At 37.6% G+C, this 17,812-nt stretch overlaps 1 protein-coding gene across 2 annotated transcripts; it reads right to left on the reverse strand.

Annotated features, from left to right (window-relative positions):
* Positions 1 to 3,028: 3,028 nt before the first annotated feature.
* Positions 3,029 to 17,512, reverse strand: jak3 (Janus kinase 3 (a protein tyrosine kinase, leukocyte)). 2 transcript variants are annotated; one of them, XM_042515626.1, is made up of 24 exons: positions 17,443 to 17,512; positions 14,213 to 14,418; positions 13,910 to 14,027; positions 13,557 to 13,674; positions 12,213 to 12,358; positions 11,744 to 12,047; positions 11,201 to 11,320; positions 10,904 to 11,061; positions 10,706 to 10,817; positions 10,095 to 10,275; positions 9,390 to 9,514; positions 9,086 to 9,217; positions 8,879 to 8,966; positions 8,348 to 8,472; positions 8,072 to 8,210; positions 7,661 to 7,812; positions 7,257 to 7,407; positions 6,684 to 6,811; positions 6,338 to 6,527; positions 6,060 to 6,184; positions 5,482 to 5,654; positions 5,261 to 5,378; positions 5,012 to 5,125; positions 3,029 to 4,077 (listed from the first exon to the last, which is right to left on the reverse strand). In XM_042515626.1, the coding sequence occupies exons 2-24, from the start codon at positions 14,409 to 14,411 to the stop codon at positions 3,976 to 3,978; spliced, it is 3,318 nt and encodes a 1,105-aa protein (XP_042371560.1). In that variant the 5' UTR covers positions 14,412 to 14,418; positions 17,443 to 17,512; the 3' UTR covers positions 3,029 to 3,975. The 2 variants fall into 2 exon arrangements, with proteins under 2 accessions (XP_042371560.1, XP_042371552.1); XM_042515618.1 differs by having other exon boundaries at positions 11,201 to 11,323.
* Between the last annotated feature and the right edge of the window lie 300 nt (positions 17,513 to 17,812).

Here is a 17,812-nt window from a genome sequence, read left to right on the forward strand (position 1 = left end):
GAAATTCCTGTTTGACAGCAACAAGAATGGGCGAGGAAAGGTGAACGCTTAGGGTTTTAGACCTGACATTGAATATTATTTTACTGTCTTTCATTTTTTTTAACTATGTTATTTTATGTTTTACTGTATGTATACCAAAATATCTTGTGTGGAAGTATATAATATATATATATATATACATAACATATTTTAAACTTTTCCGTAAGGCACTACAACAATATGGCACAACAATTAGAGGTCTTAAGAATTAAAATAAAATGAATTATTTGTTTGAAGAGTTCCATAGAAGACACACACACTGGGATTTATATTAGGCCATTAAAAAAAGTTATTTTTTTACTCCTTTAATTTGTTTTTTTTTTTTTGTTTTCTTTTCCGTGTAGGCTATGTTTTTTCCCATTAACAAGTAGAAGTGGAACAACAGTGTATCAAAATAATTGGATATTTTACCATAACTCCTAGGATATCTAAACATTTGATCAAATGCTGAAAAACATATAATAGAGCGCCTCTCAGATAATATATTAAATAATATTTCTAATGTGTGCGAATTTGTTTAATTTCTGCAATCTGGCGCTGTAATCGGCATGAAAACGTCATCACGTCAGGTCAAGGGTCAAGGGTCAGGGCTCAATGCTCAGCTAAACATGGGGAGACGCTTGCGTTTGCTGGAGTCAGTCAATAGCGCGGACAGGCTGAATTTAACAAGAAAGACCAGAAAGTTGCCAGGACAGTTTTGGAGCTGATGAATAAAATATCTTGGAGGGAGTTTTACTGCAGCTAATGATGACGGGACAGGTTATCAGTCCAGGGGACAGACACAATTCAGAAGGAAATAATAAACATTTCTGCACATGCAATCCAGATAGAAATTGTGTCTGCTCTCGAGAATGCGCATTTTGTTGGACTAATGGACCCACTCATGTAAGTAGCCTACCCAAACACCAGAACAAATGTTTGAATTGTTGCGACAAACTGTAGCTATTTGCAGGTTGTTATGTAGCGGATATGATATTTAGGTTACATGTGTTTATGTTTAGGCACAAAAACACTCAGTTATTATCAGTTAAGATCTTGTTTTGACTTAAAATATACTACTCTTTTGGTATCACAATCACGGCTGGAAAAATACCACCGATGTCTCGCTAAAAAGCACCCGGTTTTGTTTTTAGTGTCGAGCTTATTTCTACAACCCCTGAGCGCGTGCACATCCATAGTCATGGCAGCACCCCTCAGAGAAAACATGTTCCCGCGCGCATGACAACAGGTCAACAATGAGCCAGAGAACATAAGAGACTTGCTGTGACTTTTTTTTCCCCGAGAAGCACCCCAAACAGCATGAAATGCACATACATGTTGAAACAGACTCTGACAAACTGCTCTCAGTTAACCACATATTCAAAGCATCCATGCTACTTGTAATCATAATGGTAGGATAGCGGATTTGGCAGACGAGTATGTATTCATGTACTATCTCATAATATATTGCATTCTCTGACATTGTAATATGCAGCAAATCTTGTTACTCCTTTAAGATGGGTGGCTGTGATTTTTTTTTTATAATTCAGCTTTATTAAAAAAGGATTGAATAATACAGAATCAGACATGCTAAAGAGCACAAATTGTCAAAAAAAACAAAAACAAAGAAGTGACTGAAATTGAACAATAAAGAAAAACAAACAAGCAAGCAAACAAAAAGCAAAAAAACAAAACCACCACCACCAACAACAAAACAAAGAGACAGCACTTTAAAATCATATAGAGCACGAATTACCAAATAGCAGATTAAAACATTTGGGGGTGATATAGTCATTTACATGTAGACTAGACTTGATTAAAGTAAAAAAAAAAAAATCAATCAAAACAACTTTTAAAGATGGGGATGACTTTGCAAATTTTGATTTGTGAATATGAAATTTACCGAACAGGGTGAAGAGGTTTGTCATTTAGTTTAATGAGTTTGCATGGCTTTCAAAATAAACAAAATTTGCTTTGACATTTCTCGTGATTTTCTAAAGACATAGACTGTGTTATTGTAGTTCCCAGGGGTACTTGGGGAATTTGAGAGCCCTCCTGTGGACACACAGTTTAACTGCAGGACTAAATGACGAGTCAATTGAGGTCATACTGTATATGTCCTTTCTAATTTCTTTAAAAAAAAAAAAGTCAAATTAGGTCTCATCTGAAATGTTACATTACAAGGCTAGGCAGGGTCAGGCCTGATCAGTATTAGTATAACTATCTTGTAGGCCTATTATTCTTTTGTTGCATGTTGTTACTCTATGAAATATAATGATAGGATATGAAGCTTACATAAATAAGAAAGCATAAATGGTATGTTTTCACAGAAACAGTTTAAACTGTACATTGATCTTAATTTTGTATGGTTTTCATGCATAAATACTAATTGCTACGACATAATTTGATAGTTATATACCAGCACCTGATTGAGAGTGAATTATTTCAAATTATTCAAGAAAGTAGTCAATAAATTGATTTTCAGACGTCTAAGGAACCAATCGTTAATGATTTACTGTATCTTGCAATACTAACATGCTGATATTAATCATGAATGTTTTACTTACTGTGTTCACCCTCTTAGTGTTATAGTTATCATAGTTATCATATCTAGTTATCATTAGCGTTTATGGACTGTCATCAGTTTGGTAGATATTTACTCATAAACCAAAGCACAGTGTTTATTGTGTCATTATAGAGTTTGAGCTATTTTTTGATTGTATAAATCTCTGTTCATCTGCTGTTGTTTTTATTGTGCTTTATTGATCAATTTGGATTGGACTGTAAAGTATTGGAAACACTGAAATGTTGACTTAATAACAGGGTGAAATAGAAAGCCAAGTTGTCACAGTTCATAAACGTCTGCACCAAATGTTGTGGGAATTGTAGATTTATGTTGTATGAATTCAAATGAATAATTCATTCATTTTCTTCAGCCGTGTGTTTTAGATGCATCAGTGCTTTAGGGATTACGAGGAACTCAGTGTTGTCAGTAAGAATTTACAAAGGCTGCTGCCAACAGATGGTTTTATTTAACATATGTAAATAATGATGTCAATAAGAGTACAAAATACAGTCTTCCTTATCTTCACTTCAAAACTACACAATATAAACGCAAAGATTTTTTTTCTTAATGCATTTTTAGACAAGACACTTTTTTAAATTTCTGTAATACATCACCCTTTGACCCATAGAAGTCATGCATGTTGGCCTATACAGATGAATTAGATTCATGCCGATGAATTGTAATAGTGTGTTTCAGTGATAACAAATTTATCATGTAAATACATATAACTGTTATTGTCAGAGATTTCAGTCTGCAAATAAATTGTTGCTACATTTAAGGGTCAACCATTACCATCACCTTTGCATGGCCTCACAAGGCCTTGAGCCAGGGTCTTCGACCCGTCAACGGGCCTGCATAAGGAAGGCTTTGTAGTAAAATATCCTTTATCTGTCACAATTCTTGATTCTGAAAAAAATGTGCACCTTGTACATGTACATAGTACAGTTTTTACACTGTTTCTACTTAACCGTGTTATGACCAACAAAATCATGACTCATCACAATTGCAAGATCTGTAAAAAAAAATCGCAATATAATTTTTTTGCAACATCTGCGCCTTTGCCATCAAAACATCCATTCTGTACTGCCTGATTGATAGCTTTCTTTTATATTTGTATTCTGTGTGAAAGTACCCATGACAAAAACAAGTAAAAAATAGTAATAATACATTGATTAAATTGCATGAAAGAAATACCCGTGCTGTGTAAAGACTCAGAAGTGTGATCAGGGGGAGCTGTATTGTTGTGAACAACAACTGTTTATATCATATGCACCACATGTCACATAAAACTGAAGTTAGGTCAAGGTCATCTTGTATTTATAGTTCATGATCCTCCCTCTGCTCACATTTGAATGTGTTTTTCTACATTATCATCAGCCTTTGATGTTCTCTCACTCATCCTGCATGATAGTTTCAATTTGGATTCCCAGGTCAGAGAAACTCAGCCGCTCCTCGGAGTCGTACGCCCAGCACTGCTTCATTAAACTGTACACCTGGTGTTACAATGAAACAAATATTATAACTGACAGTGCAAAGACCTGTTGTCTTACTGATATTTTCTTAGTATAGCAAGACAGTTGCAGCAAATAATTTGGCAGTTGAAGGTCAAAATAAGATGTTTAAGATAGGGATGCATGATATTGGACTTTTTACAGATATCCAATATGGTGATATACAACTCATTTGATTGATAACCAATACCGATATCGATATATCCACTTATTTCCCCACCTAATTTTGGTGATCATCAAGTCTCTTCTGTGCTGGAATTAACATAGCATTAGGCATACTCTTATTATGGTGGCCCACCAGCAGATGGAGACATAAAATACAGTGCTTTTCAGTGCATGTAATACATTACATACATTCATTCATCGAGCAAAATAAGAAAAACACTTCAACTTAACATTCATTCATTCTGCAAAATAAGTAAAACACTTCAACTTAACATTCATTCATTCTGCAAAATAAGAAAAACACTTCAACTTAGGGTTGTGTTTTGTATGTGTTCACTTTGTCAATAATAGAAAACATATTGGTTTGTAATTTTAGCAGAAATCAACATGTTGGCTGATTTTGATATTTAATTTCAAAGCCAATATCGACCAATACCGATGACATGCCGATATTATTGTGCATCCCTAGTTTTAAATATGTATCATGACCACAACTTAGAAGGTAGTAGGTAACAGTAAAAGGTGGAATAAAAAGACTAGATAAAATCATTGTAAAAGAAGGACAAAAGACTGTTTTTGAAGTGTCATGTGGAGTCTTAATTTTGAGAGACTCTTGTAGTGTCCCTAATGTAAGACAGAGTCCAAAATGTGGAAAACTTGCAAATAAAATACTTTCAAATTAATTATAATCAAGACTAGAGTCTCCAAAGAGGCTACTGTGTTTAAAATATTGAATCTAGAGTGAACATACCTTTGGTGGACAGTTTGGAGGAGCTGGCAACCTCCAGTCATTCTTTAGAATATTTACCAGATACATTGCAATGGAGGGACTCTGCACATTGTGCCCAATCTCCTGCATACACAGCTAGAACAGTGACATTAAGGCAACATTTAATAAAAAAATGGTGTGGCAGTTTGATAAAGCAATTCTTGATGATTTAGAAATATTTTAAGAAATTGTCCATGCATTAATACATGCATGGATGGTAAAGTTTCTTACTCGTTTTGGGTTGGAGTTTGTGTCGCAGTAGGAGAAAAGCTCATGAAGAACGACTCCAAAACTCCAGACATCTGACTTGTGGGAGAATTTGGACTCATTGATGGACTCTGGAGCATACCTGCATTAGACGAGCAGTGTATGGTCAGGGTCTACAAACTTCAGACAGTTAAACATTTCGGCTTTAACTCTTTGGATTATTGGCGAAACAGGAGGAAAGCTACCAGAAAATGGGGCTCTCTCCAGGCTGGGTGACTCGGTAGTACTCCTTGTCAGTCGGAATAATCTTGGTCAGCCCAAAGTCAGCAATTTTCACCAGCGACTCACTAGCCACAAGGATATTTCTGGCCGCGAGGTCTCTGTGCACGTAACGCAGGCTCTGCAGGTACTGCATCCCCTGGAAAATTAAAACAGTAAAACAGAAGAAAATTAAATAACCTATTCCTTTTCCTTTTTTTTAATGCTGTGCAGCCATTCTTTGTTACTATCTTACAGGTAGTGAAAATGAAGCTGATTTATGGAGCCACAAGAAAAGATGTAGGCTTCAGACAGCTGCCTTTATTGTACATTGTACTCTATGACTTTGACTAAATTTCTAAATTGCTGCTGTATTTCTCCCAAATACACTTTTATGAGTCCTGTAGAGTTCAAGTTTTGCAGGAATTTCTGTCACAATCTGAATTCAGGACAACATCCATTTCTGGCAGTAGAGTAGAGTAATACTCACAATACTCAATAGCAACGATGTAAAAGCTGTAAAATTGTGTCAGAAATTGAGCTCATACGTATATCTGAGTCTTACTTTACAGATCTGAGAAGCAAAAAGCAGCAGCCGCCTGGTGTTGACATTAATTTGGTTACTCTCCAAATAACCAATAAGGCTGCCGTGGGGCAGGTACTCCATCACCAAACTCATAGTGCGGCGACCTGTGAAGCCAAAAATTAAACAATAAAACCATCCAGCCCAGAAAAATGATGATAAAATTATGACTAATGCGTCTACCATATACTATAAAATGTGAGTTTACTGAAGTTAATTATTTTATTGTGTGCTATTTTTGCATTGAGCATTGTTATTACCCGCGCTGTAGCAGACTCCTCTGTATTTGACGATGTAGTCGCAGTGAAGAACGCTGAGCATCCTGACCTCTTTCTTGAAGTCCTCAAGGGTCGACTGCTTATTGGGCTGAAGCTTCTTCACAGCAACCTGCTCACCTGTGTTATCGCCCAGCGGGTCATAACGGCAAAGTTCCACGCTTCCAAAGTTTCCCTAGAAATGTTGTCACATTCAGAAGTTGAATACCTCACCATACATGTGCTACTGCAGGAGAGGATTAAGTGACATTTTGAAGGTAAAAAGAAGGTTTTGTTTGCAAAGATTCTCAAAAACTGTGGGACTCTGGTTGTTCTTCAGCTGCAAACGTACTTTTCCCAGAGGGGAGATGTAGCGAAGGTGTCTCTCCTCAAACAGTGTCTGGTCATGATGAGCAGGGCTGAGTGCTTTCCACACAGGGCTCTGCGTGACAGGCTCAGCGCCATGAAGTATCACATAGTCTGCCATAGAACACAATTCATATTTTTATAATATTTTCTAACGGAATTTGTCAATTCCAAAACACTACCTATGTTGAGAGGACCAAAGGAAAAGCAAAAAAACAACAAAAAAAACCAACACTAATTACAGTGAATTTGTGCTAATGCCTAATTTAAATTTAAAAAAAAAGAAAAGCCCGATCTAGAGCCAATACTTGATTTATCCAGATTCTGTAAAAGAGAAGCTACTCTCTATGTAGATAGAAGGGGCTCAGTCTAAGGTAACCAAAATGCAACGGTTCTTATTTTCAAGTGATTCTAAACTAATAAAATAGCTTAATATCCGTATACGTCTTCAACATTAAGCATAAATGAGCCCTTATGAGCCCTAATAGATGCCCCTACACACTGAACCTTTAAGACTGGCCCTATTCATTATCAGCTGAATATTGATCCACATGATTACCTGAAGTGATCAGACTGTTGAGCTGACGTATGATACTGCGACAGGAAGGTCTGAAGGGTGCCTGGTAGTCCATACATTGACTGATCAGATCGGCTAGCTCTGTCCACTGTGAGGGAGGCAGCTGCTGGAAGGTCTTATAAAACTTCTGCTTCTACAGAAAACACAGCAGTAGTTTATATTATTAAAAAGCTTAGATAGTAAACTGCAAGTTTGCAATTATGCTGTTCCTTCAGGTTTGATGCCATAAGCACTTAACACCGTCAGTCTATTTTCCCTTTCCTTAACTATAGTAGAGCTCAAAGTTACTTGGACTCACAAGCAGCTTGTTTAATTGACCGTACTTTGACAACCTGTCACTCTAACAGGTACTTTAAAAGTTTGTTTAAATTAAAAAGTTGTTGTACATCGCCTAAGTCCCAGCCTCGCAGCGGAGCGTTCCCACCGTTGAAAATTTCCCACACGGTGGCACCGAAGCTCCACTTATCACACTCCAGAGACAGGTTGTCTGGTGCCTGCAGCACCTCAGGGGCCACCCAGGGGATCCTGTCCAGGATCACTAAGCAAACACACACAGAAATGCATTTTTACACACACATATGAATAATGCAAAAGGACTAGGTATCATATTTGAAATTGGTTACACCACTTGACTGACATTTGTAGTTTTATGTTGTCTTACATTAAATCATTTTAAAAACTTTATTTTCTCCTGACTGTTTAACACAGTTTACATAGTATAAATGGACGTCATGGTGTTATTTAATTCTCCGTTAAGTCAGATGCCTCATGGTTAGGGGGTATGCTCCTTGATTTACCATCTATGCCCAGCATGGCCACGCTGATGCCAGGGTCACTCAGCTTGATGAATGGAGAGCTGCCCTGCGACGGGTCACCCTCTCTGGCCAACAGCAGATTTTTGGCACAGATATTTCCATGAACAATGTTCTTTTCTTCCTGCAAAACCGTTACGGGTTAATAGTGACTTATTGTAGTGTGCCGCATTGCTTGACTTTTAACTAACCAATGCTGCTGTGTGTTTTTGTAACTTCTTTCATAAGATCTTATGTTTTACATCAGAGAGCTTATCTTACCAGAAAGTTGAGGGCAGACGCGAGCTGTTTGGCTACGTCAAGTTTCCAGCTCACTGACACAGATCTCCCTCTCTTCAAGTAAAGGTCAAGGGCCCCGTACTCAACAAACTCCTGCACCATGATGTCTGTAAGCACACAGCAGGGTTTGTCTCTACAGCTGTGCTTCAAAGCCTCTCATGCTCACCCACAGACAAGGGACTGAGTCGGGGTCATATGAGGAGTCCATGTGAAGATTTGACCCAATATGAATAGAATGATTTAATATTTTCAATAATTCATTCACAGATTCACAATTAGTTTGTTTTGTTCTCAATGTAAGGAATTTTACAGAAACAAAGCCTGTAAATGCTTCCTCTCTGAGCCAGAAGTTACCTAATACTGATTTCAGTCTCTCCTTGTACCCACACTGACAGATTATTCACAGAATTTTAACACGTCTTAAACATACAGCAATCAAACCTAAAACAATCATTTAACTGTAACAAAATAAGGGATAGTCTGGAAGTTGGTTACAGATTAGTTTGGACTTACTTTTTACTCCATGAACACTGATACCATAAACAAGAAGGAGGTGTTTATGTGAAATCTGGCTCATCACGCTGGCAGCTTCAAAGAATGACTGAGAGAAACAAAAGATAAGAAATCAATGTGTATCAGGTTTAAATGAATGCGTTAGATACACTTATAATCCACAAAGATATTAAACATTTCTTTGTATTTTAATCTGAAGAAACCCACCTCCCAGCAGCTTTTGTGAACAGCATCCAGCTCTTTCAGGAAAACATCAGTCACATGTTTCTCCCCATCACGAATGTCTACTTTGCGACCTTTAAAGATTCGAGTGAAAGATCCCTGTCCGAGACTTTCACCCTAACAGAAAAAAGCCATAGAGAAACATAAATAACATTCTACCCTTGAGGTACCTTTTATATTAGTTTAACCATACAATAATAATAATAGGAGCCATAGTAGCAACATTTGTTGTATGTAATAGTGATCGTATTGGTGGAAGGGTTAGTTGAAGTCAGGTCTACATACTCACCCACTGCAGGTCTTCATATTTGATCATGTGGAACTGGATATGACTGAATTTGTTCCTTTCAGGTGTTGGGGACCCTTGAGCTTCTACAGAGCTGCTGTTGCGTATGATGATCAGATTTGTGAGCTCTGTCGAAACAGTACAAAACATGTTTATCTATAAATGTGGTAAATATGAACACACAATGTCTCAGTTCAAGCTTTTTTCTTCAAATTAAGACAGCTAGCATATACTTGGTTTTCTGAAAACATGGGTACAGCATATGACCAGGATAAGATGTTAGAATGCACAAAAATTAAAATATCTGGGACACTAGTGTGGATTTAAACATACTTAAAGTTGGGGTAGGCAGTTTTCTGGCAAAGGGTTAGGGTTAGGGTTAGGGTTATATAAAATTTCTTTTATATGGGTTTGCTTTGCAGTTTAGGCAGTTGCTGCTAATGCTGGAATAGCACCTTTTTCTGCAGGATTCTCCACTATTGAGTCAGGCTTTCACTGAGAGGATGTACTCATGCATATGCGTTTAAACATTAGCCTATATGAACACCCTCATTCTGAAATGACCTGTGATTGGCCAAAGTCTCTGCTGCCTACCCCAGCTTTAAAGTTCTCTCAAAACTAGTAGATTTGTAAATATGTATAATCACAGTGTAGAACCTAATCAGGTTTGGGGACAGTTATACCAGTGCGTGTGAGCTGAATACACACCTTTGGGTCGGGGTGGACAGCAGCGGCCCAACTTGACGGGGACTTCAGCCAGTAGCAGCTTGTTATGTTGGTAATAGCTGGTGAGTTTTTTTAAACTGGAAAATGATTTGTCGACACCAGGAAGACTGTATTCTTCATTCTTGATAATGAGACAGTCCTTATAGTCAAGTCCAAGTGGAGTCTGCAGAAATATAAAAATTACATTGAATCTTAACAACACTGAACAAGAGAGTCTGAAGTTGAGTTCAGAAAGAATTGAAAATGGCAAAAGTTGTAAGTTTATATCTGTATAGAAGCAATGTTCAGAAAACCATTGAATCAACTGCATAAAGACAAACTTTTATGATTGCAATGAGAACTGTGATTTTCAGCAACAGTGATCACAATCACTGTCTTTTTAATTTCATATAATATTGCAATTCTGTTTAGTCTGTCACATGCTGAATAGTTAAAGGGCATCAAAATATCTTTTTTGGTCATCAGGTCCCTCAGGCACATAAAAACGTGGACAAACATTATTATTACATTGCTCCCCATAATAAATTTATATTTCAAATTTAAATCAGTCGTTTTTCTACATAAATTATGTTTCTTTCACAAGAACCCCCTACCTGAACACAAACCGTGAGGAAGTAGTTGTTGTAGTTGTTGGGACTCTGCCGGAGTAGGAATGTACCACCTTTAAATCCAGACTTTTTCAACTTGTTGACCGCAAACTCTGATCTGATCGAACAAGATATGAAGTACATATCTAAAATGGTTGTGTGTGAATGGTGGTATTGGGTTCAGTATTTATCGAAATGACTCACGTGATTGGGCCATGGCAATGGTTTTTGATTCCCTCCAGAAGACTTGGAGGAGCAATGTCTTGACAGAAGTAGTGGCTCGAGTCTGTGGTCAGCCTGAAGTAGCCATCAACAAGAGACACAAATGAAAGTGTCTCCTTGAGACTTTGGAAGCTGGCTTCCTATTGTGGAAATAAAGAATAAATAGACCTGATCTTTTTGCATAAAATCAAAAGAACAGAATCTGGAAAATATAAATAACATTTTGATTTAACAAAAAATAAGGATTTGGAAGTGTTAACTGTAAAATATGTCCCTTACCAAACACATGTCATCTTTACGGGTTATTGTCACTATCCTGCAGTCTTGGGGAACCTGTTCGTGGCATACCCTCTTTATGCTGATGTCAATGATTTCTTTAAAGTCACAGAAGGTTTGCCACTCCAAAATTTAAAAAAAAAAAAAGTCAGAAAAGAAGATTAGTATGGCCACTGGAAAATGTAGAGTTACACTTTGCATATCTTAAAACAGCAATGCATTTTAGCAAAGCCATGTTTTAATCTTTCTAACAACGTGTTTTCCTGCTGATTCAAGAGGGTTTTTACATCATTTGTTTAGCTGCAGTTAGTTAGCTAACAGTTCATCCTTAAATGTATTACAAACATTCAAAATCAGCACATCTGGAGATACATGTGTTAAAGTCTTTGCACCTGAGATTTTGTCGAGTAGAAATATAATGTTGCATAAAATGAAAACACTCCAGTTAAGTGCAAGTGCCTTGAACTTGTATTTAAGTACAATACTTGAGTAAATGTACTTAGTTACATACACTACAATCTAATCTGAAATTGAACTTGTTCTTACCAGGGTACCATCAGGTTGACAGCTCCCACTAGTTTCAATTCCAGTTTCCCCAGTGACCCGCACATGAGAGAAAGCTGACTTTGAATGGGAGGAAGACTGATTCACTTGAAAGGTTTCACTTCCCAGGGAGAGCTCGATGCCTGCCAGTTCAATCAGGTACTTGAGCTTTAAGCTGCACTCGTCTACTGAGCAGTTGCCAAGCTTCCTTAAGAATCGCTTGAGCGTGTTTCGGATTCGGTAACGATCTAGGCGGTTTCGTCTCTGGATGTCATGCCGATGTGACTTAGGAAGGCATGATTTGTAGCTGAAAGGTTAAGAGTATAAAATTTGTTGTCATTATTGCAAACTAAATATAACAAATCATTTCAAAACTTATGTTAAAGTGTTTCTATTTCTGAGAGAAGAAATGTAGTTTTACAAAGTTCTGCCCAGTTTGGGCAAATTGAAACATTATCCAAATTTAAAATACCTGACAGTCTTGCAGAGCTCTCTTACACTCTGATTGCGCTCTTTTGCCATTCTCCACAAGTCCAGCACTGCAAGGCTGAGGCAATCCTCCTGAGCACTCAAAGGTGGACACACTCCTGCCTCACTTGCAATAAAGTCACTTCGCAGCTATGTACCAAAAGAAATGAGCGTAGACATGGTCTTTAGTATATGGGCAAAATTCACTGTTGGACACTTTCATACTCAAAATATGCATTTTTTATGCTTTATCATAAACATTTAGCAAGATTTGGGATAGAAAACAATTAGGCTTTGTTCAGACTGCCAGCCCAAATCCAATTTTTGTCATATCCAGATCGTATACAAATTAATTTGGATTTCTACAGATGCATCTTCAGTCCGGATGCTGTGGTCATTCAGATGGATATGAATGACCACAGCATTCAGATGGTCACAGAGCCTGTCAAACGTCCCGCGGCACATTTGAAAATTGGCACATCACCTGCCATCATCAAATGTGCCGAGGACGACATGCTCCCACCAAACAATGCTTTGTGAAAGTCGCCAAACCTCTCGCTGCACTGTGGAGCCCGCCATGAGTGCAGCTCGAAACATTTGCAACAGTGTCCTCAATCGCTTGGTGGTGGATGATTGAAAACGCAAGTATTTGGATGGCGAGATTTTATATCTCCATTTTTCCGCTGCTCATACTTCCGTGTTGGAAATCCGCATCACCAGCATCACTGATGCCTCCGTCGTTACCACAGCAACCCATGCAGCTTGATCAGTACAGAGCGCTGATGTGCGGACGCAACAAATCTGATCTGATCTCTGGCAAATGACAGTGCGAACAGTCTATCTTCATGATCCGATTTGAGAAACATATCGGATTTGCCTGCAGTCTGAACGAAGGCTAAGAATGTGGGCAGAGAAGGGTAACTATGTAGCCATAAGTCGAAGGGTATTTCACATTAGAAGCACATGTATGGCACCGTAGGAGGATTTCTCTCTAAAGATTTATCAAACCACCTCGTGGATAAATGTTAACTTATCGAAGAATTACATAACGCTAAAAGAATATTGCTGGTATGTATCCCCCCAAAAAATCTGAAATACTGATTGATATCCATCATACTACATTAATACATCCAATAAGATACTCCTTTATTGATCCCCAGAGGGAAAATTCAAGTTTTGCAGCAGTAAAGGGTAAAGGTCACATAGAATAAGATATAATATAATAAAAGATCAGTATACTGTGCAAAAAATACAAATTGAATAAAAAGTAGATAAATAACATGCAAAATAAATAAAAAAAATAAAATAAGCAATAAATGACATGTTTTGTAATTTTTTCAAACTTTACCTGAGCAAAGACATAATCGATGACACTGTAGTCAAGAACTGGACTTATTCTGTCTCTGGTCAGACTGTAGCGGTATGATGGTCTCGGTCCTTGTCCAAACCAGTTTCCGAAGAAAAACCTGCACACCCAAAAAAAATGAGTTCATCATTCATCAGAATGTAGCAAACAACAAACTAAAATGTTAACTTCAATGTAAATTGACTTTTGATACTTTGGTCACAAAACTCTTCATTTATGGTCTTATACGCCATGCCATAAATTATCTTCCATAACATAACTTGCATAAAAAAGTGTAATATAAAGTTCTTCCTAACGTAAAATATGGAATGGTGTTTCAGATATCTTTCACCTACCTGACTCTAAAGTGGACTTGTATGTTTTCTTCTGTGTTGAACATGTGTGATGGAGGATACCAGAACGAGAGATCAGCAGATGCCAAACCAAAAAGATTTTGGTACACTGGTAACACTCCTGGAGTAAGAGATCACATTTGTCGACATGGTGACACCATTATGACTTACCTTGCAATTAGCATTTTGCACACTTGAGAGAACAAATACAAGAGACACTAGACTCAGACACTAAATATTTGAGCATAAAATGCTAAGTGTGGTGAGAGGCCTTCAGTCAGGTCCATGATTTGAGAGAAATCTTACCACATTTTTTGCCCACTTGGATGCAGACATTTTCAGCTGAGATTTGGCCAGATGAAACATGTATTGTTGTTTCACCCTTTGTGGCTGGGAAGAAGTAAAGGTGTACTTGTAGATTGGAAGCAGTACTTGAACTGGACCTCTGACTGCCTTCCCGCTCTCTGATAACCAGAGGGGCCAAATCCTCCTCACTGAGATCCATGTGTACTCTTAAGGACAGAATCAAAATACTTTTAATTATTTTCAAACATCTGTAAAAAGAAAGTGATACTTTGATTAGGATGACATAATTTCAGCAGTTTCAAGTTATTGGCTAATATTTTAGACAAGGACTTTAGCAGAACAACATCAGCAAGAGTACATGAGTTGCTCGGGGCCCCAGGATGTGGCTCCAACTTATCCGCATATTTGACAACACAAGAAATTTGAACAACACCTGGACAGCGTCAAGGCAAAGACAATTGCCCACGCCGCGCTAATATACCGTCTAGCTGGCAACCCCTGAGGGAACCACCACGAAGGCCCTGTGCATTTCCACCGAGGCCCTGGTGTTCTCCGCTGCCGAGCACTGTGCTCCAGTCTGGTGCTGTAGCCCACATGTCAATAAGCTGGACACTGCCCTCAACTCTGCCCAACGGACTGTCTCCGGATGCCTCAGAGCTACACCAACAAACCACTTGTCTGTCCTTGCCGGTGTTGCTCCAGCAGAGATTAGACATGAAGCAGCCACACTGCCTCTTGTTCGAATGGCACAGACAAACGAATCCTACCACCTCCACAAGATAGTCACAGAAACACCACAGCGCATGCACCTCAAGTCCCAGCGCCCCTTTGCCACACATGCCCAAGAACTGCTCCACACAACAGTAACAGACACCTCCAAGGCCTCCTGGGTCAAGGCGAGATGGAGGGACCAGTGGTCATCAGCAGAAACATCTAGGCTTCACCATTACATCAAAGACCCCACCGTTGTTCCCAGCCAGCAACTGCCCTAAAAGCAATGGATAACCCTGAACCGTCTGAGGACTGGCATAGGATGCTTCGGGGCAGAAATGCAGAGGTGGGGTCTGGCAGTGAGTGCCCACTGTGAATGTGGAGATCCATTACAAACTCTAGACCATATAATATACAGCTGCCCCAAACACCGGCCACAGAATGGGGATTGTGTCCTTATTGACCTGGACGTGGATACACTGGACTGGCTTGCCTCAACTGAGCTGAAGGTCTATGGACATACGCCAGAAGAAGGCTGATATTGAAAATGGTATAACCCTTTGTTTTGGGCGCAGTGTCACTTAATCTGTTGTGAAATATTCAAAAAAAAAAAAAAATTTCAAAAGTCTGTAAAAATAAAGAAATATTTGCCTGGTAGTTTGTTATAGTTGCATCATTTCTAGCCACAGAAAGTGATAACCCAAGAACTGAAATCATAATGTTGCATAAAATGAAAACACTCCAGTCACACTCTACTGCCGTTTCCTGCTTTAATGTGATTTTCTCCTCTTTGTTCTGGTGTTTAAATTAAATATAGTAAAAACTTAATACACTGTCTGAAATATCTGAAGTTTTTCTCAGTAAGAAGTCTGCTATGAAATAGTAAATATATATCATCAATATATTTTAAAATGTACTCTAATCATGTTACAATTTTATTTTAATTTAATCAGCTGTTTGGCTGGTTTTCATTTACTGGCCTCCAATGCAAACACAGTAAACCTTAGCTTTATTTCTTAAAAATGTCATTTGTTTGTTGGTTATGTAGTTGTTTTGGAAAAGCAAACATGTAATAGAAAAGCTGAAGGCAAAATCAGATGTTCTCATCTGTATCATCTTCTTGTTATGTTTCCAAACGTATTGAGATCTTTGACTTAAGTAGAAATACAAATGCATATTTTATTACCTGATGTTTTACTTACAAAATTTTGACCTGAAAAGCAACTAGTAATTGTTAATATAATAATGATAGTGTAGTAAAAATACAATATTTTTCCTTTGAAATAAGTGTAGTGGAAGTATAAAGCAGCAAAAAAATTAAATATCTGGGTAAAGTAGAAGTACCTAAAAACTGTACTGAGGTAAATGTAACCTACTTGGTTATTTTCCAATACTGACAAATGTACTTAAGAATTTGAACTTCTTTCAACACATAAAGTTTTATTGTAAAACTAGCATTCTGTAACTTTGTATAACTCAGCTGTGGGCTTGTCATTGAGTGATTAATTTAATCATTATTTAGCCGCAGAAGGTTTTCTTAACAGATGGATATTGATGTGGTTTTGTTGTGTGATTTGTTCACGGGAACATCAGCAGTTGTTAAGAGGAAGAAAAGTGTTTCAGAGTCATAATGTTATCCTCCTGAAAGTTTATGGGCAAGCCTAAATAACAACTGGTCGTCCCGTTCACACAGCTTAGACTCAAACCCAGAGTGTGCCTGTGCCTGAAATGTATCATAATGATTACAAAATGTAAATGCCAGGCTGTTTGAGTGCACAACTTTATATATCTGTTTACTCAAGTTTGTGTGTCATCACATGCGTGGAAAATTTCCACCATGACTGAGAATTAACATTTTGTGGGAAATCCCGTTGTATTGTTAAAACAGCTCACCGTGCTCTACTGAATCGAGAACACAGTTTGTAAAAGAAATACTCTGTAATAATACATTATAGTGTTCCACATTTCCAGGTGTGGTTTTCAAATAATTTGTTTACTTAAAAAAACTGAACAGATCAGATTGCTGTTGTTTTATAAAATGATCATTAAACAAATGTCGTATAATTGCTACAGACAAAGCTAAAACACAAACACTTTCAGTAAAGCAATATTTGGATAGTCCACCTACAGATAATATTTGGAGTATTTTTCATGTTTCAACAGCTTATTAGTTGAGATTCAACAAGTCAAATATTTTACTCAGGATCTATAGAGTATAAGTGACAAATTGTTAACATATTCTCAGAATAATTTAGTTTAACTTGAACTATTCACATGGGTTGAGTAAATAATTCACTTTTCTTAACCTGTTGTCAATTATATGCCACAGATACACATCAACACTCAAAAGTTGAATTATTGAATCTCAACTTTTGTGCTGCTGAAATGTTACAAATACAGAGTAGTGTGGGTCTTAAGGCTATAAAATGAAAGTCTGACATTTCGTAACTTAACACAACAGCTCTATACTTTAAGGTCTTACAGCGGAAGTTCAAAATTAGAGGGTATTTGCTCATTACCTTGATTTTTGTATGTCAAGTCCTCTTACGATCAAATGTTCCTGTAAACCAGTAACGAAACTACTTCTGAGTTAATGCTGTGTGTGTGTGTGCGTTGGCTAGCAGGAAGTTCAATAGGATTTCCTCATTTAGACAAGCAGATCTATGGTGTTTTTGTCAACTCTGTAAACTGTTTTCATCCCACTGACTGAGCTCAAACAGTTACGAATCGAACAAACAGATAAATAATGCACCTTTTCAGTTCATTAGAATCTAAACATTAGGTATATTTTGTGCTATACAACACTTGTATTACACAAGTGTTAATGCTACTTTTTTTTCTGCCCGTCCAATACTAGACTGGAAATGTAAACAACACCTGATCAGATAT

Source organism: Plectropomus leopardus, chromosome 3 (genome assembly GCF_008729295.1).
Source record: "Plectropomus leopardus isolate mb chromosome 3, YSFRI_Pleo_2.0, whole genome shotgun sequence".
NCBI lineage: Eukaryota > Metazoa > Chordata > Actinopteri > Perciformes > Serranidae > Plectropomus > Plectropomus leopardus.